Source organism: Globicephala melas, chromosome 13, assembly GCF_963455315.2.
Source record: "Globicephala melas chromosome 13, mGloMel1.2, whole genome shotgun sequence".
Classification (NCBI taxonomy): Eukaryota; Metazoa; Chordata; class Mammalia; order Artiodactyla; family Delphinidae; genus Globicephala; species Globicephala melas.
In genome coordinates this window covers 51,188,027-51,208,800 of record NC_083326.1, presented here as the reverse complement: position 1 = coordinate 51,208,800, position 20,774 = coordinate 51,188,027, and the positions used below count along the sequence as shown (strand labels likewise).

The 20,774-nt window shown below is 36.1% G+C and overlaps 1 protein-coding gene across 4 annotated transcripts in view; it reads right to left on the bottom strand.

The window, feature by feature from the left end:
- Positions 1–3,589: 3,589 nt before the first annotated feature.
- The window catches only part of ESCO1 (establishment of sister chromatid cohesion N-acetyltransferase 1), a 72,503-nt gene continuing 55,318 nt past the window's right edge, over positions 3,590–20,774 (bottom strand). For 3 of the 4 annotated variants that reach the window (XM_060310995.2, XM_060310994.2, XM_030842587.2), the window contains 4 exons: positions 15,751–15,840; positions 12,863–13,006; positions 10,255–10,442; positions 3,590–4,753 (listed from right to left, as the gene is read on the bottom strand). In XM_060310995.2, coding sequence (XP_060166978.1) covers positions 4,606–4,753; positions 10,255–10,442; positions 12,863–13,006; positions 15,751–15,840 — 570 coding nt within the window. In that variant the 3' untranslated portion in view covers positions 3,590–4,605. Of the gene's footprint in view, positions 4,754–10,254; positions 10,443–12,862; positions 13,007–15,750; positions 15,841–16,392; positions 16,517–20,774 lie in introns of those variants that run through there. The other variant, XR_009566489.2, reaches the window with a different exon arrangement.

The following is a 20,774-nucleotide window of genomic DNA, read 5'->3' as shown; positions in this document are numbered from 1 at the left end:
CCCCCAAAGAGAAAGTTTGTTTTCTTTACATGTTCTGGTATGTTCAAAAATGGAATAAGCTGACTACGGCAATGTCCAAGAAAGGCTAGAAGTCCACGTGTCATAGGTTGGATGACTCTAAGACATTCTTCTGGCATAACAGTCCAAAAAAGTAAATATTTGTTCACTGAAAATCTGTAGCTTATCCAAAGAAGATACACACGTATAAGGTATCTACATACCATGCCCATTTGCAGGTGCCACAATTATGAATAACAGCTCTAGAAATGATTATTAAAGAGACGTTAGAAATATTCACGGTACATCCCCAATGTTTTATTTTACAGATGGCAACTATACTCACTTTCGTGTCCTGAGAAGCAGACTTTGGGTTGGTAGAATTGTGCAGTATAACCCTAAAGGTGTTATTTCACCAACTTTTGAGAGTTAACTTGTTATTCCAGGGGAAAAGAAATGCCTTTCAGTTCTATTATTAGCAAGAGTGCTAAAATAATAGACTGATATAGAACCATAGAAGTATTCTTCAGGGCCAGAGGCCCCTGGCTGTTACCTCAGGAGGGGCAATAACTATTTTAAGTATGATGACAGATTCAGGATAAAGGATCCAAAGCAGCTGCCTTAGAAAGACTAACAGCTGTGAAACTCTGCTGTACCTTTGTATTCAACTACGTAGAGCTGAACAACATCAGGGAACAAACATTCCTCAGGCTTGTCTTCAGTCATGGCAACTGGCCCATAAGCTTCCTCTGAGTCTAAGAGAATACTGATAAAACAATCAAATACTGGCTTCCCTGAAAAAAACAAAACCCCAAAAAAGAAACAAAAAAATTGTCACTAATGATGACTTCAGGAAGAACTTCTGACGCCAAGGAAACAGCCATTCAAACTACAAATTCCTTATGTCTTAACTGTCAAGTAGTAAGCTAAGGAAAGCATCTACGGTTGACCCTTCAACAACACAGGCTTGAACGGCATGGGTCTACTTATACACAAATTTTTTCCAAAAAAACATGTACTATGATACTACACAATCCATGGTTGGCTAAGTCTACAGATGCAAACCGCTGATATGAAGAGCCGACTGTAAAGTTATACCTGATTTTCAACTGTGTGGGGTAACCCCCATGTTGTTCAAGGGTCAACTGTGCTTCAGTGATTATGACGGCAGGTGGAATAATAAGAAATAAAAAAAAGTTTTCTAACCACTTCTTTGTTGTTATAAGACCGAATCTTCCCTTTATTTGCCAGAAGGCCCAAGAGCCATGAGAACAGGTAGAAGGTATATGTATGCCTGCAGTCGCTATCCCAGAAATCAATTCAACCATCTTAACTGCCGATGAACTACAGCTAGGCAGGAATGTGGCCGTGTTCCTACCCAGACGCCCTAGCTGGGCAGCCATGCAAAGTAAGCAACAATTAAAATATCACTGCATGTGGGGCTTCCCTGGTGGTGCAGTGGTTGAGAATCTGCCTGCTAATGAAGGGGATGAGTTCGAGCCCTGGTCTGGGAAGATCCCACATGCCGCGGAGCAACTGGGCCCATGAGCCACAACTACTGAGCCTGTGCGTCTGGAGCCTGTGCTCCGCAAAAAGAGAAGCCGCGATAGTGAGAGGCCCGCGCACCGCGATGAAGAGTGGCCCCTGCTTGCCACAACTAGAGAAAGCCCTCGCACAGAAACGAAGACCCAATGCAGCCAAAAATAAAATAATTAATTAATTTTAAAAAAAGTTTAAAATATCACTGCATGTCTACCGTACTTACTGTTCTTACAATACATGCTTTTAGTAGATATACCAAATGCACTCTTGCATGTTACGAACTGGTAAAATACTGATTTTTACAATGCTTACAAAATGAAATAAAACCATTGTATGTCCATGCAGACAAGGGCATAACCCCTAAGAGCTCATGGTTCCTGTCTACACTGGTGGTTCCTATAATGTCCATACACTAGACATTTTTATAATGGACCAACAACTATTCAAGGGTAGCTGAGAAAAAATTTACAGGCGCCTTTATATAATCAGCAATTACAGAATCAACCTGTTTCGATGTCTGTGGCCATTAGTGTTTACTCACTGTGTCCACCAGTGCCTCCACCACTCCACAGAGACCGTTCTTCTATCATCACTCTTCAGCCTTCAACTGTGGTGTGACAGTGTCGACCGTTCTTTGAGTCTTGGTTTCTACCACTCTCTTATGGTTCTTCCCTTGCACGTGCATTCTCAGGTGTTCCTCAATACTCTCTCCTACCCTCTCAGTTCATAAACCTCAGGGTGGCGATCTCTTCTAAACCTTCAAATAACTAAATAAATTTGCTTAGTTCAAACTTTTTCCAAGCTCTAGATCTACAATGTTCAGTTATATACAAAATAGATATTTCCACTTGGAGATTCTGCAACCACCTTAAAATTGTGAGCAAAACTGAACACATCCTTCCCCATCTAATCTTGCCAACCTAATTCTCCAGTATGCCCTTCTCAGTCAATTACCCAAATGAAAATTACTCTAGATTCTCCTGTCATGATCCTTCTCTGGTCAGTTATCAACTCTATCAATTCTTCAGTTTTATCTCCTCAGAGTTCATCTGTCTCCTCATCTTCACCCACACATCATAGGTTTAGTTCAGTTTTCAGCATCTTTCACAAAGACTGCTACTGTAAGCCCTTAATTATCGTCTAAGTTCTAGATTCCTCACTTGTAAACTCTACCTCATGGGGTTGTCATGATAATTAAATAAAATAATGCATCACTAAACACAAGGTATGACACATGGCAAACATTCAAGTGTTAAATATTATTAATAATTCTGTTCTTAGAGAAATAGCTAGATTGTAAAACTTATTTGAGGGGCTGTGTCTTTAATACAGACATGAAAAACCGTTTTCCTAGTAATGGTAACCTTTAAACCAACCAATAAATATAGCCTCTCTACTTCCAAGTCCCCTTGAAACCACCAAGTTTGGCTCCCCAAAGAAGCATACTATTGCTTATATGGAAATTGCGTCTGTATTATGAGATTAACAGTTACTAGGACATCTACACTACACCTGAAAATTTCATCCTGTTTTTAAAAAATTACAGTCCCTGTCAGGCAAACGTTGAGACCAGGGATAACTAGAAGAGTCTCAAGCCCAAAGAGAAAAGCAGTGCTGAGAGTTGGACCATCATGATGAATCAGAGGGAAAAATTTACACTGCCTTACCACTCCACCCTATAAAGACTGCAGAGCCTTACACCACTCTATTAATTTTAAAAGCACACATCTAAGGGTGATAAAATATATACCTGTCTGTTAATCATAGTTTAAAAGCCCTAATTTTTAGCTGGTTTTAATTTCGGCTCATAAAATTAATCTATGTTAAATCACAGTGGTGCTTCATTCTTGGGCCATGGCTCTTTATTTCTTTGAAAGAGCAGAAAATTCTGATGTTAGGATCTTGTCTTTTGGAGATGTTACTGACATACTTATCCTATGGCAAACTGGTGAAAACTACCTTTTAAGAAGCCAGTGTTTTAATCTTATTTCAAGGTATCAAAACTAACAAACTTCCTGAAAAAGCACAATAATAATACACCATTATCATATTTATCACTTAGAAAAAGCTATCAAGTATTTTATTATTTTATTCTACATTATATACAGGTCATAAAAGGCCACAGCAGTTTTTCAACATATAAACCCTTTAAAAGTAGAGGGCACTATGAAGGATAGACAAGTATCAAAATGAAGTCCAATAATGAGGGCATATACCCAGTGTAGTATTTCTGAGGAGTAACGAAGCAGATACCAAGTCCTCCATATTTAGCTTGCAACTATTCCACAGGTTTTCATAAATCTCTTTGGGACTGTTAATAGCCGAAGTGTGCCAGTTGCCATTTACTTTAAAAAGTGAAACCAGAATGAAAGAATAAATAAACCAGAGGGTACCATTCTAATTCTAGTCACTTACAGCTCTCCAAGAAGGAAAGCCTCAATTCTTTTCCACCTTCCACTTTTTGCTGCTGTTAAGAAGCGGAAAGAGAGAAATGGAAGAAAAAGTTCGGCTTTGCTTTTTTGTGAGGATTCTTTTAAATTATATACCAGACCCTTTAAGAATTAGCTTTGAGTTCCTAAACAGGTAACATCACACCCTCCTTGAGTAATAATGCAAAAACATTGGTTTGCATTCTGTGAAAATACAATCTTTAAAACTATAACTGGTATCAGCAGATCAATATAAAAAAATACAGTACCAAGCTACACTGGTATATTTCCATAATTAAGAACTTCAAAATATACTTATCACTGAGACCATAGTCCTTGCATTAGTTTCAGTCCACTATGAACAATTATCTGCTGCATGTAAACATGTCTAAATAACTATAGATAAAATACATCAATCATAAATTTCTGTAAAAGATAATAAAATATCTTCTTTAAAAAACAAAACAACAATAAGCAATTACTGCATTTTTTCCAATTTTATGAAAATGGAACAACCTTAGAGTTGTTGCCAGTCCTGAGTTCATTGTAATAAAAATGGCCCTAGTTCCTGGTTAAAGTCAGCAACCAATCCATTCTCTTCAGTAGATGTCTTCTGGACTGCAGGCATGAATTTATTTTAGGTGCTATTTTGTCCATTAATAAAATTATATACCAGAAACTGACCAGTGCCACAGTACTGTGTTGCAAACAGTTTTCCATCAGGAGTAGGATCTGAGAAAGCAATTTCTTCTTTACTCAAGTATGAGCCATATATAAAGTTACTCCTATTAAAAAAGGGGGGGGGGAGTAGAAGGGTAAAAAAAAAAAGTATATTATTTTTAATCATTAAAATTGGAAAAACCTGTCAAAATTTGAATAAAGACTTTTTAGGTAATGCTGTATATTCTAGAAACTTAAAAATAATTGTCTTATAAAAAGCAATCATAGTTTTAAAAACATTTACCCATCATCTTTTCACGATAAAAATACTTCAACAACTCTAAATAGAAGGAACTTCCTCAACCTGATAAAGAGCATCAAAAGGCATCAAAGTTAATGGAAAAAAAAGACTGAAAACTGTTCCTCAGAGATCAGGAACAGGGTAATAAGGCTACGTCTGCTCACACCTCTTCTATTAAAACAGGAAAATTAGACAAGCAAAAGAAATAAGAAGCAACCACATTGGAAAGGAAGAAGTAAAATTATCTCTTTTTACAGATGACATGATCTTTTATATACAAAAATCCTCTGGAATTCACAAAATAACTATTAGATCTAATAAAGAATGAGTTCAGCAAGTTTGTAGGACATAAGATCGATATTAAACAATTAATTGTATTTCTATACACTTGCAATGAACAATTCAAAATGAAATTTAGAAAACAAGTCCATTTGCAATAACACTGAAAGAGTAAATACTTAGGATTAAATTTAGAGACATGCAAGACCTAAAAAATGATAACTATAGAGCGTTGTGGAAAGAGATTAAAGGCTACTTAAGTAAACAGAAAGACATCCCATGTTTATGAATCAGAAGACTTAATATTGCTAAAACGGCATTATTCTCCAAATTGATCTATACTGGGCTTCTCTGCAAAAATTAACAAGCTGGTCCTAAAATTCATATGAAAATGCAAGAGACACTGAATAGTGAAAAGAATCTTAAAAAAGAACAAATTTATAGAACTCACATTTCCTTATTTCAAAACTTACAACAAATCTACAGTATTCCAGACAGTGGGTTGCCGGCATAAGAGACCAATGGAAAAGAACTGAGTCCAGACACAAACCCTCACATTTATGATCAATCATTTTTGACAAAGGTGGCAAGACCATTCAATGGGAAAGAAAAGTCTCTTTAATAAATGGTGCTGCAACAATTGGATATCCACATTGAAAAGAATGAAGTTGGATTCTACCTCACATCATACACAAAAATTTACTTAAAATGGATCAAAGACCTAAATATAAGAACTAAAATTATAAATTCTTGAAAGAAAATACAGGCCTAAATCTTTGTGGCCTTGGATGAGGATACTGTTTCTTAGATATGTGACAAGGAAAAAAGATATATAATTTGGAGTCCAAAATTAAAAACTTCTGTGCTTCAAAGAATACTAAGAAGATGAAAGGACAATCATAAAATGGTAGAAAATATTTGCATATCATATATCTGATAAGGGACTCATCTCCAGAATATATAAACAACTATTACAACTCAAGAAGAGAAAAACAAATGAACCAATTTAAAAATGGACATAGGATTGATTGAATAGGCATTTCTCTGAAGATATATATAAATGGCCAACAAACATCATTACCTATTAGGGAAATGTAAATCAAAAACCACAATGAAATACCACTTCATACCCACTAGGATGGCTAAAAAGACAGATAAGAACAAGTGTTGGTGAGAATGAGGAGAAATTAGAACCCTTGTAACAGTGCTCGTGGAGTTGTAAAACAGTGCAGCCACTTTGCAAAGTAGTTCAGCAGATCCTCAAAATGTTATATGGTTACCATATGGCCCAATTCTCCTACGTATGTACCAAAAGAAATATACATACGCAAGTATTTCTCTATTTACCAAGAGAAATAAAAATACACAGCCTTCCCTGGTGGCACAATGGTTAAGGATCCGCCTGCCAATGCAGGGGATGTGGGTTCAATCCCTGGTCAGGGAACTAAGATCCCACACGCTGTGGGGCAACAAAGCCCACACGCCACAACTACTGAGCTCGTGCTCCTCAATGAGAGAGCCTGCATGCCACGCACTCTGGAGCCTGCGCCACAACTAGAGAAGAGAAAACCCACACGCCACAACTAGAGAGAAGCCCATGCCACAACGAAGAGCCCACATGCCACAACATGCGCCACAACGAAAAATCCCACATGCTGCAATGAAGATCCCACATGCCACAACAAAGACCCGATGCAGCTAAATAAATAAATAAACATTAAAAAAAAATACAGTTCAGAATAGGCAAATCTATTGAGACAAAAGTAGATTATTGGTTGCCAGAAGCTGGAGGAGAAGGAAATGGGGAAATTGGGTATCAGGTTTTGGGGAGACTGAAGGAAATGTCTTAGAATTAGACAGTGGTGATGGTTACACAGCCTTCTAAATATACTAAAACCCAGAAAGTGTCACTTTAAAAAGATGACCAAAAAGGCCACCTACTGAATGGGAGAGGATATTTGCAAACGATATAACCAGTAAAGAGTTAATACCCAAAATATACAGAGAACTCATACAACTCAACATCAAAAAAAAAAAACCTGATTAAAACATGGGCAGAGAATCTGCAAAGGCATTTTCCCAAGGAAGACAAAAAGAGGGCCAACGGGCACATGGAAAGATGTCCAACATCACTAATCATCAGGGAAATGCAAATCAAAACCACAATGAGGTATTATCACCTCACACCTGTCAAAATGGCTATTATCAAAATGACAAGAAATATCAAGTCTTGGTGAGGATGTGGAGAAAAAGGAACCCTCATGCACAGTTGGTAGAAATGTAAACCGGTGCAGCCACTATGGAAAACAGTATGAAGAGTCCTCAAAAAAATTAAAAATAGAACTACCATATATGACCCATATATGACCATATAAATTCCACTCCTGAGTACTTACCCAAAGGAAAAAAATACACATTAGAAAAAATATATGCACCTCTGTGTTCATTGTAGCATTATTTACAATAGACAAGATATGAAAGCAACCTAAATGTCCATCAATAGATAAGTGGATAAAGAAGATGCTGTGTGTATACACACAACCAGAGACATACACACAGACACAAACACACATACAACGGAATATTACTCAGCCACAAAAAAGAATGAAATCTTGCCATTTACAACATGGACAGACCTAGAGGGTGAAATAAGTTAAAGAAAGAAAAATGCTGTATGATTTCACTTACACATGGAATCTAAGATGCAAAACAAATAAATGTAACAAAACAGAAACACAATTATAGATACACAGAACAAATAGGTGGTTGCCAGAGGGAAGGGGAGGGTGGCAGGAGGGGAGGGAGAAATAGGTGCAGGAGATTAAGAGGCACAAACTTACAGTTGTAAAATAAATAAGTCAATGGTATGAAACGCACAGTATGGAGAATATAGTCAATAACTACGTAATATCTTTGTATGGTGACATATCTGTATCTAGACTTATTGTGGTGACCATTTTGAAATGTATAAAAATACGGAAACAATATTGTATAACAGGAACTAACATAGTGTTGTAGGTCAATTATACTTCAAATAAACAAACAAACTCAAAAAGAGATCAGATTATGGTTACGAGAGGTGGGGATTTGGGGAGAGGGGGTATTCAATGAAGGCAGTCAAAAGGTATAAACTTCCCATTATAAGATAAATAAGTACTAGGGATGTCATGTATAATATGATAAACATAATTAGCACTGCTGTGTGTTATATATGAAAGTTGTTAAGAGAGTAAATTCTAAGAGCTCTCATCACAAGGAAAAAAATTTTTCTATTTCTTTAATTTTGTATCTATATGAGATGATGGATGTTCACTGCACTTATTGTGATAATCATGTCATGGTGTATGTAAGTCAAATCATTTGTTGTATACCTTAAACATACAGTGTTGTATGTCAATCATAATTCAATAAAACTGGAAGAAAAAATGGTTAACTAAAAACAAGATAAATTTTGTGCTATGTAATTATATCTCAATAAAGCTGTTATTTTTAAATGTTTTAAAATTTGCCAGGATATAGACTATTAGTAGAATTTTCATATTGTAATCGTAACAAGATGAGATGGGTACATAAAGGAACAATAAATGAAAAAAGTTAGAAACCTCTATGGTTTTAACAGGAAGCTTAGAGTGGCAATCTCAGTATCACACAGAACAAACACAATGACTACAATGTTTTATGTTTTTATAAACTAGAACCATCTTATGGTTTTGACAAGACCTAAGTTTTACAAGATTTAAAGGAGGGACAATACCCTCATTTAGGACAATTATTTAATCAGCTGCATTTTCCAGGTTTAGTTCTGAAAGAGCTAAAAATAGACCTGCCTCTTGTGAAGAGAAGGGTAGGTAGATCTAAGCCCTTCTGGATCACTACTCATTGATAAAACAAAAATAAGGGAGAGAGACCTGAAACACAGTAAGGCTCTAAGAGACTTAAGAGTCTTAGGCTCTCACTTATAACAATAATGGATTATTTTGAAAGCTATACCTATAAGTAATAGTAGATAGGTATTCTATGAATAAACAGACACAAGAGACCAACCTAAAAAACCTCATTTGCATGATTAATTTAAACCTCTTTCATTAATCCTTTAGCAAAGATGCTTTAAAGAGCAAAAAACATGTAATTTTCTGAATCTTCTCTATACCTTTGATTAAAAATCAAGCAATAAAAGCAAGAAGAAAAACTATTAAGAGACTTAGATTATTTACAAATACTATTCTTAAATTAAGACAAATTTTCCCAAAAGCTAAACTCCCAAGAAATTTCCCCTACTTCTTTGGTTATCTTTAAGATTCTCTAATATTGAACGCAATTTGAAATAAGTGGGTTATTTTGGCCTGATATCATAGATGCAAATTTAAAAAGTTAAAATGGTTTAATAATACTTAACCCATAGTGCTTTCTTCCCCCCTCAGGTTAACTTCACATAAAAAGCACTCACAGGGCTTCCCTGGTGGCGCACTGGTTGAGAGTTCGCCTGCCGATGCAGCGGACACGGGTTGGTGTCCCGGTCCGGGAAGATCCCACATGCCGCGGAGCGGCTGGGGCCGTGAGCGTGGCCGCTGAGCCTGCGCGTCCGGAGCCTGTGCTCCGCAACGGGAGAGGCCACAACAGTGAGAGGCCCGCGTACAGCAAAAAAAAAAAAAAAAAAAAAGCACTCACAGATCCAACATACTGACAATCTTATGCAGATTTTAAATTAATATAAATAAAGGTTACACATTTAAGATTAACTAAAGGCCATTCTTTTTTTTTTTTTTTTTTTTTTTGCGGTATGCGGGCCTCTCACTACTGGGGCCCTTCCCGTTGCTGAGCACAGGCTCCGAACGCGCAGGCCCAGCGGCCATGGCTCACCGGCTCAGCCGCTCCGCGGCCTGTGGGATCTTCCCAGACCAGGGCACGAACCCATGTCCCCTGCATTGGCTGGCGGACTCCCAACCACTGCGCAACCAGGGAAGCCCCTAAATGCCATTCTTCATATAAAACTCTGCTTAAATCCTAAACTACTGAAAATGACTTGAAGAATTACATTGAAGTTACCTTAGGCATTCAATCATGCGAGAAGCGATTTTCTTCCGACGCATCATGCTGAACACCCATATGCGGCTGATCCCACAGATTGCAGGCTCTGGCAATGTTGAGCAGCACCAGGCTTTCTGCCTTTCAAATCTGACTTTTTCTTCTTCTGACCTGATAACTGGAAGTTTTTCTTCTATAACTCTGTAGCCCTATATGTAGCAAAATAGGGGGAAATTTTTAAACTTTATTTATTTATATTGGAGTATAGTTGATTTACAATGTTGTGCCAGTCTCTGCTGCACGGCAGAGTGACTCCATTATACACAAAGACATTGTTGGAGGGGCGGGAGTTTTAAAGTGGGAATATTGTTAAGCAACTGTCTAGTACTGACCTTAGTGAGGAGGTCACTACTTTTGTCTGGCTTCTTAACAAACTATGGGAACCACTTACGCTTTCACCCTCATTTTAGGAAATAAACAGACCTGGATCTACATTCTGTTCTAACTCGCTAGTTACGTGACCATGAGATAAAGTTACTTAATTATGCTCTGGGTTCCTTACCAACAAATTGGAACTCTCCACCACCTCCTTCAGAGAATTGCTGAGATTAAATAAGGAAATATATACAAAGCAGCCTGCCATCACAGCTGGCACATAATAGGAACTGAATGCTAATTTTCTCTACCTCCCATATCCTAGGACCAGCAAAAGGACATGCTAAAAACTCGGCAGTCACAACTGTTTCCGGGCCTGCTGCCATAGTACTAGGGTTCACAGCTGTGCAGGAACTAGGATGAGGGATGGCAGAGGAATCAAGAGTTAAAAAGGTCCTTTCCCTACACTCTTACCTCTTGAAAAAAAAAAAAAAAAAAAACTCTAAGAAAACATACATCTCTTCTGCCAGTCTAGTGGCCAAAAAGGGACATGGCTAGCCTTCTGATGGGACGTGGTACAGAAGTTAAAACAATCAGACAACACAACTGAGAGTTAACAAAGAACAAACAAGCAAATATTACACAACTATGTTCTAATCTAAACACTGCTACAAGTCATTTTTGGAACTAGGTAGAATAAAAATTTAAAAAACACAAGGGTGGGGAGTTCCCTGATAGTCTAGTGGTTAGGACTCAGCGCTTTCACTGCCATGGCCGATTCAATCCCTGGTCAGGGACCTGAGCTCCCGTAAGCCACAAAGCGCAGCCAAAAAAAAAACCAGAAAGCTACAAGGGTTTACTGAAGAACATTCATTGTGAACAACAACCAAATACAAAACACTGTAAGAAACTGTCAAAAACAAGACAGATGTCTGCAATTTCTTTTAATGCTTAGTCATTTGCCAAACAGATGTAAGAATGCTCTATCATAAAATCTGCAAATATCTTTGTCACTCTGTGCAAATCTGACTTCAAATATTTAATTTCCCTCATCTAATTAACTTCATTTGTTTCAATCATCAATTTCATCTAAAAACTGATACTTCCCTCAAGTCGGTATCTTACTATTAACCCTCCTCAGGAGTAATAAATCATGCTGGTTGGAGTGAAATTAAGGGGGGTGAGTTGCTAAGGACAAGCCTTAAACACACAACAGTTATTCAATACACACTGAAAGCACTTTGGCATTCAGGAAAATCAAGCATGACATTGTTGATATCTCTTAAAAGTGGGACAATCAAGACTCAGGGATCTATCAAGTGGATAAATGATAAAGCAAAGAATAAATCCACTGCAAAGAAAAAATAAACCCACACAATTTGTACTATGCAAAAATTAACTCAATTACAGTATGGCAAGCTTCTATGAGTTAGTCATTTTATATCGAATTTGTATCTCCAAACTACTTTGTCAGCTATTTATTTAAATCAAATTTGTAATTACAAACAGCAAGATTCATAAACTACACAATTTCAGGCTGAATTTTTTTAATGTAGCTTAACATATGGAAATTAACTCATGCAGATTTGTTTCGACTTTGTACTTTATTAGAAAATTTTATGAAGAAGCATCCACTTGCAGGCAACTAAAAGATACTATTGTTTTTTTTTTTTGCACAATTTGGCTCTTAAATACAAGCCAAGTCCTCATCTAGAGCTCAACCAAAGAAGTGGTGATCCACTGCAGGAGTGCGCAACTTTTCATAAAGGGCCAGGCAATAAGTATTTTAGGCTTTGCAGCATACCTGGCCTCTGTTGCAACTATTCAACTCAGTCTTTGTAGTGTGAAAGCAGCCACAGACAAAATGTAAGCAAATGGGCATGGCTGTGCTACAATAAAACTTTATAAAAAACAGGTTGGATTTTGCCTTCAGGCTGTAATTTGCCAACCCTTGATTTATTCCAGCGCTGAAGGGACTGAGACAGACATTACGTTAGCAGCCAATAAGGAAACTTCCCGAACAAAATTTAATAGTACTTTTGAGTTACAGAATTTTTCTCTTATACTTTATACTGACTTGAGAAACTAATTCCCATGCAAGATACAACTCCACTGTAGTAAAGAATTACACACAGGAATTCTTGCATTCATACTCTTCCTTACATAAAACGCTGAAAAATTTACCAGGATTATGTTATTCCTGTAACTCTTTAAACACCATACTACATACGACCACTCTTTAAAAATCACTTACCCATTGGATATGTTCTGCAATTAGGCAACCAACTACTTTTTTGTCATTAGAAATAAAGAGAAGTGTTTTTGTTCTGGAATAGCACATTAGTGGAGCCTGCTGGAAACCTAAGTCATTATCAACCATCTCTCTAATCTCGTCAACCTGCCAAATAAAGAACAATATTTTTTTTAACAACAAAAGCATTTTATATATGTAAAAATATACTATTTCAGTTCAATAAATTGAGTATATTATTCCAAGCAGGATATCCTCTGAAGAGTGCTTCTGAATGACTGTCCTGACCAATAAATGTTTTTCAAGCCCTGTGGACCAATTTGCAAAAGGAGGAAAGAATGGAGAGTAATGTCAAGCCCAGCAGTCTGGGAACAACAGGAGTGAGAGCTCCTACAATAGGTAATAAGAACAAAGACTTCCCATTAGAAGGATCGTGGGTTTGAGTACTGGAGAGAGCTTCACTGGAATCTTCACCAGGCAAGCCACACTTCTGTTCTTCGCAAGGCTTAATGAATACTCTCATCAGTAAAGTGCAGGTGAACACAGAGGACAGACATAAATGTTTACTCCTTATCAACCATTTATAGGCCAGACATTATGCAAAGCACTTTATCAATATTATCTTATTTAAATCCAACACCTCTTAGAGGCTTATAGTTTCTTTTGCATACAGAAGAAATAAAATTCAAAAGTAACTTTCCCATGTCAGATATGGGACACCTAGAACCAAAGAGCTGCGATTTCTGGGATTTGAACCTATAATGTTAATATGGCATCGAACTGCTTCTTTCTGTTACCTCCTAGAATTGTGGTCAAGGTCAAATACGGTAAGCTCAAACTTTTATAGGTTCTCAAAGTCAAGATTTTTGTAGGCACCCAAACATTAGTTCCTTCCCCAGTTAAAAAATAATCTGCAAATATTCAGTCCAATAAACATTCATTTGTGACACTAAGTTTAAAATGCAAATAACACCTAAGAGGGTTAGGTACTCACACCTCTGACATGCAGAATACCATGTAATACATCCCTTATTCAGTGATGAAAACTCAAGTCCTCCTAATCCTAGAATATCCCACAATACAATACCTGACTCAGTTACTAAAGGCAAATGACTCACAATTCCTTAGATTTTAATTTTTAACCTATTACTAACCAGTAACATACTGAACTGTAGGTTACTAAGAGTCTGTCCTGAGAAATGAACATGAGGAAATTAGAATTTTCTGTGGAGTCTTGGTAAGAAACGTATGGACGCCACATGCAGTAAAGCAAAGTGCCCACTGTGCATTTCCAAATGATAACAGTTGGAATTCCAAAAATCCCATAATTTAATTTTCATTTAGTCAGTTACTAATCCAACATTAATTCAACAAGTATTTGTTTCTGTGCAAGGATCAATGTTTCAAATACAAGACAGGTTTATGTGCCATTCTAAATACTACTGTCTATACTGTTCAGCAGTGGTAACATGGGGGCTTATTTGAGTAACGGGGATTGTTCAGTTATATATTCAGGGTACCCGAAAAGTCAGGAACCACAGGATAAACTTATACAAATGATCCTTGAACAACACAGGTTTGAACAGGATGGGTCCACTTTTACATGGGTATTTTTCTTTTTCTTTTTTTTTTTTTTTTGTGGTACGCGGGCCTCTCACTGCTGTGGCCTCTCCCATTGCAGAGCACAGGCTCCGGACGCGCAGGCTCAGTGGCCATGGCCCACGGGCCCAGCCGCTCCGCGGCATGTGGGATCTTCCCAGACCGGGGCATGAACCCTTGTCCCCTGCATCGGCAGGCGGACTCTCAACCACCGCGCCACCAGGGAAGCCCTACATGGGTATTTTTCAATAGTAAATACTTCAGTACTACATGGTCCGTGGTTGGTTGAATCCAAAGATATAGAGGAACCTAGCACACCGAATTATATGTAGATTAACACTGCCTCCCCCAACCGTTGTTCAAGGATCTGTAAGTGGAATGTTAGCTATATTTTCAAATAACAGGTTCAAAGTGTTTTTCTTCAACCTCCCTTTCAGGTGAAGTATTCCTAAATTTAAAGAGGTCCAACTATTAACCTGAGAAAAGTAAATAAACTACTTTCCTTGTGTTTCTAGATATGTTGAAAACACTCTAGTTTAATTAAGTTTTTCAGATAAACGATCAGACCCATTGCTTTACATTATGAGGTACTTCTGAAAAAGCATCTGGAGGAAAAACATTTTGAGTATATTATTTGAAAATGTAATTAATATATTCATTAAAAATAAGTTTGTCCTATGGTCTCCTGACATTTAGGGTACTCTATATAATACAATGGTTCCAGACTTCATTATCTCTCTGGTTCATTTCTCTGAACCCTAAATTGGACTAAAACCTGGCTCACAGAGGATTTTAAGTTTTCTCCATTACATTTATAAATCAGAATATATATTATTTTCTACCTTAACATTATGATTACTTCATGTTTAACTTAAGGATAACTATGACCTACTACTAGATCCCCTTCTGCAATAAGCTTTTATTTAGAAATTTACTCAGAATAAAATGACATTTATTAATTTTAATTTTACAAATTATGATTCAGATTTTTATTTTAATTTTGATTCTTGAAATAATTTATGTGCCATTATTCATTACTATGCCTTCATACCATCACTCAAATTACTGGTAATATGAGACAGTAATCAATCAATCCACTAAAAATTCATTTCACTTATGCTAGATACACTACAAAGTTAAAGCATAATTTTTCAGTTGGGTTGTGACTAAATGCTTATTTCTTGTTTTCAGAATTGGTTTTTAAATGTGTTCTGCCAGCAATACATTATACTCTTAAAATTAGCTGCAAAATTATACTATTTATTCTGTGTGAAATTTCACTGGAAATTTACCTTTTTCAGGGCATACTTTGGGTCTTCAGGAAGAACCATTATTATCCTGCCATCAGGATATTCAGCTAGAATTCTTTCTTTTTTCCAACCCTAGACATATATATATAAAAAAAAGAATTAATTTTATTTATCACATTTCATACATCATATTCATGTACAATAAGAAAAATATATCAATGTGTCTAAAAATTACAGACATGGAAAAGTATATGCTCATTAATATTTAATAAGACATGATAAATCAGGTAATTTGTATAATAGGTATAATACAAGCTAATTTCTCTCTACTATTCATTCAGAGATCTAATACCACAATAGCATTTCTAATTTATCATTTCCCATTTTAAATTAATTAAAAAAATCACACACCAAAAGCAAGCCCCTTAAGGTCAGTGATTCCCAGAACCTAAAGGATAACTCACCCAGTTTCTTGATAAGAGAATTAAAGTCTTAAATTTCTTTGGAACATCGTTACCTCCACAAACAAACACTCATGGTTTTATGTCTGGCATGCCAAAGACCTCCAGGAGGTTTTAAATGAACTGATTTGCATGCAGTAGCCCAATATGTAAGGAATAGTTTTTATTCTTATTGATCACAACTATCAAAGTCACAAGAAGGATACTATAAAAATATAACTACCTTCTAAGAATCTAATAGGGAAGGAGAGGCTACGTTGTGTGTATCTGAAGTTAAACATACTCAAAAAAAGAGAGGTAATAAACTCTTCTTCAGATCCACACTCGTGGTGATTAATGAGCAGAACCTGCATGAAAAACAAAACAAAACAAAAGCCACTTAAATCTAGTAAGATGGGACTGAACCAGAGGTTAAAACTAGGAGCTTTGAAGTTAAAAATAAGTACAGAAGGAATGAGCTTAACTAGTTGTTCCATTTGTCTTACCCAACCAACTTTAAATAAAAATGCCTTTCAAGAAGCAATATGTACTTCTATTAAAGAAAACCAGCATCTTCTTTCTGAGATTTGTTTGAGAATATTAAAGCTCAATGAAACCAAGAAAAAGGCAACTATATTTTTAAAAATACTACGGCAAGTCTGAAAGGAGGTTGATTTTCTTAAATAATCCAGAATGGTCTTTTTGGGAGAGGGCAGGACCTTAGCTGGGGACAAAAAGTCTAGAAATAAACTTGGTATAAATCACAATTTGGATTAAAGTATTTAAAATCAGAATTTGTTTAAAAAATAGAGCACCCAAAGGTAAAGTAAAATTCAGACTATAATTATGATGGTAATGCGTTCCCAAGATTTGAAAAGAAAAAAGGAGCAGAAACAATAGTCACAGAAGTCATTTTTTTCAAACTAGAAACAAAAATCTGAATCATATCCAGATTTGAATATAGGTAAAATGCTTCTACAGGGAATAAAAGATATCACCCTCTTTAAAAACAAATTTACATTAATATGTTATTTTTGGGAAAAGTTTTTAAAATAAATCTATTTCACATAAAATGAAAATGGAGACTTTTCATTTTAAAAACTAAACGACAAATTCAATGAAAAGCTAGAATTTAAGTAACCCCAACTTATAACAAAGTCATACGTCCTGAACTGAATTACCTGAAGATAATTTGATAAGCTATTTTCCTACTGTCTTTAAAAATAACAATACTGGTCTAACGTCATTATATTGCACCGTAGGCACTAGATAAAGTAGTTTGCTTTACTGACTTTTTAGTACAAAAACTTTCTCTTGATACAAGTTGAAACTTGCATGTTCACGCAGGAAATGTTATCACAATTGGATTTGATACAATTTTTTAAAATGTTTTAAGTATGATTGTTTTTTCATGTACGTGTATAAGCAGCAGGAATTGCAACGGGCAGAGTTATTACTGCTTAGGTTTCTAATGTTTATGAAGACAGGATATTTAAGTGAAAACTTTTTAAGAGTTCTGGAATAAAAGTTCAGGGTTTAAATCCCATTTCCTGAAATGTGCTATATGGTCTTGGGCAAATCACTGGAACTCTCATTCTGTTTCCTGACCTAGGCTATGGACAAAATAGCTGTCATCACATACATTACTTAGGAGTTTAGAGCACTGCATTTAAGAGATGATACCTCACAGAGAGCAGCCACTCAGTAACTCTTAGTAACTTCCACTCTACCTTCCTAATGGTATCAAACTAAAATCCATGTACTACTTTAAGAAAACACAATTAAAAAGTCCCCAAAGTTAAATACGACAATAAATTCAAATCTTGGACAAGGCAAAGATGAAAGAACCAAGTTGGCTAATATCTGTCAAATAAGATAATAAAGACATTTATATGCTTCAACTGCAGTTAACTCTTTCCTGGAGTCAATAATCACATGATCCTCCTATCTTTAGAATACTTAGATGAGATGAAATGTGTCTGCTACTTGAAACTGAGACAGAGGTGGAGGTTTTGGGAAGGGTAAATGCAATTCAGAGGAAGAACCAAATAGCCACAGCTTTTTTTTGCAAAGATATAAATTTCAATGTAGTGCATTTACACCTTTCACCTTTAGCTCTAACATGTTACACATATCCCTCTGCTAGCAAGTGGCATTTTCCAAACCCCAAATATTCTTAATTCACCCATCTGACTACCAAAAAGCAGAACGCTTTACACTGCTGATAGCAATCAATGATTTTTTTTTGCCCCAACCCCACTGTAGTTACTCTACACTTCAGAGCCTAAAGAATGGAAGGGGTTTTTCCTCTTTTTCCATTTGAAAAAGATTACAATTAAAAACAAAATACATTGGGTGGTGAATATATTGATGTATACAATTGTTGAAATTCATCAGCCAAACATTTAGATCTGTGCGTTCAAGTTATATACGTTCATACTAATCACTTTCATAAATGGTTGAATGGAAATACACATGAAAGAATACCCTGAAAAATAAAACCAATAACCAGCTTTTCAAAAAAATTATCAACAAATACGGCAAGGAAAAAAAAAAAGACCTAGAGGGAGAACCTTTAGATTAAAGGAGATTTAAGAGACATACCAACCAATGCAACATATGGACCTTAATTCAAACAGTATAGAAAATTACGAGATATTTGGGGAGATTCTGAACCCTGAGGGAATATCTGATATTAAGGAATTAAATTTTAAAGGTGTGGTTATACTCTTTAAATCCTGTTTACGGTAAAAAAAAAAAAAAAAAAAAAAAAGAGCAATCTTTTCATCTTTTAAAAATACATATTTAAAAATATCCACTAAAATGATAATGTGACACCTGGGTTTCACTTTAAAATAATTAGGAGGGGTAGATGCAAGAAGATTTCCCATGAATTGTGACTTGTTAAAGCTAAGTGATGAGTACATGGGGACTCACTGTTTGGTGGTGGGGATGTGGGGCGAGATGGGGTAGACTATTTTGGAAAGTTCAAATCACCCATTGTCAAAACTGTGCCCAAGGCCCAAGGCTTGCTCAAATACCATTTATTCAGAAGTGAAAAATGAATGTCAAATGAATCCAGTCAGCAGAGTGGTTAGACCTGAGGCTGGGAAAAGCACTGACTGCAGTGGGGGCACAGAGCAGCTTCTGAGATGCTAGTGGTGTTTCTTGTCATGTGGGTGTTCACTTTGCAAAACTACACCATTAAGCTGAGCACTCATTATTTGGGTACTTTTCTTTACATGTTGTATTTCAATTAAAATTTTACTTAAAATTACTAAAGGAATTTGAAAAGCAGACATTTTTAGTTCGACAGCAAGTCTAACACTTTTTATATGTTGAAATAGATATATTCTAAATACCATCTCTTTTTAAAATTTTAAGTCTTCAGAAACAAAAGTAAATTAAAATTAGCTCATTCAAAATTCGGTCACATGCTCTTCTGGACAGTACCCAAGGCAGAAAGCATAAAAAAACTGCAGAAAAACTGCATAAGAGAAACAAATTATAGACTCTTGAAATATATACAAATATTTTGTTGAAATGAATTTTAAACGTAAATATGTACTTATGAATATTTTAAAAGTCAGCAAGGACATACACCAAAATATAAACAGAGGTTATCTGAGTGATTTAATTTTTTTCCTTTTAGTTTATCTGTATTTCCTGTTTTTTCTACTTTAATAAAATGTTATAATAAAAGTATTAATATACTTTAACTACCCGCAAGCAGCTGGTTTTAATTCATGTTTGGACACTTTGCAAAAATAATCTTGTATTAACAACAATAATGATAAAGACGTATTTCCATGCCCTCTCCAGGCACACCACCTTCCCCGAATCTCCATGTGTTCACCAACCCAAAAGCTCTCTGAACCCTGTCCTTCTGGGTTTTTTGGAGGCTTCACTACAGAGGCAGAATTGATCAAATCATTGGCCACTGGTAACAGAACTCAATCTCCAGCCCCTCTCCTCTCCCCAGGATCAGGGTGTGAGAACTGAAAGTTCCAACCCTCTGTAGTCGGCTCCACTGGCAAACAGCCCCTGTCCTTGGGTGAGCTCCAAAGGTCATCTCATTAAAGTAACAAAAGACACTTTCTCCCATCACTTAGGAAATTCCAAAGGTTTTGGGAGCTGTGAGTCAGGACAAGCACTGAAGATGGGGTCAATTATTTCTGAGCTAAATTTATTGTACACACAATATATTTTGTTGAAATTCAAATAAATAATAAGAACCTAGTCTATTATTCATGGACCCTAGAGCCAACTACGTCACTCACTAGCTGTGTGATTTCAGGCAAAATACATATCCTTCTTTCTGCTGTTTCCTCATTTATAAATTAATTGTAACTACTTAGTGATCTGCTAAAAGAACTAAGAGGAGTTTAATATGGGTAAAATGCTTAGAGGAGTCCCTGGTACACAGAAAGACCTTAACTAATGTCATTTCTTTTCCCTCCTAAATGTAAAATAAACTAATTTGTATCAATTTATTTACCCCCAAAAAATTCCTCTGGGAATTAAAAAACATGAAGGTATCTTATATGTTGATTTGTGTTCAGTCAACCAGGCATGAATGATATAATCAGTCTATTAAAGCAAAATTAAGCACAATGCTCTGTGAAG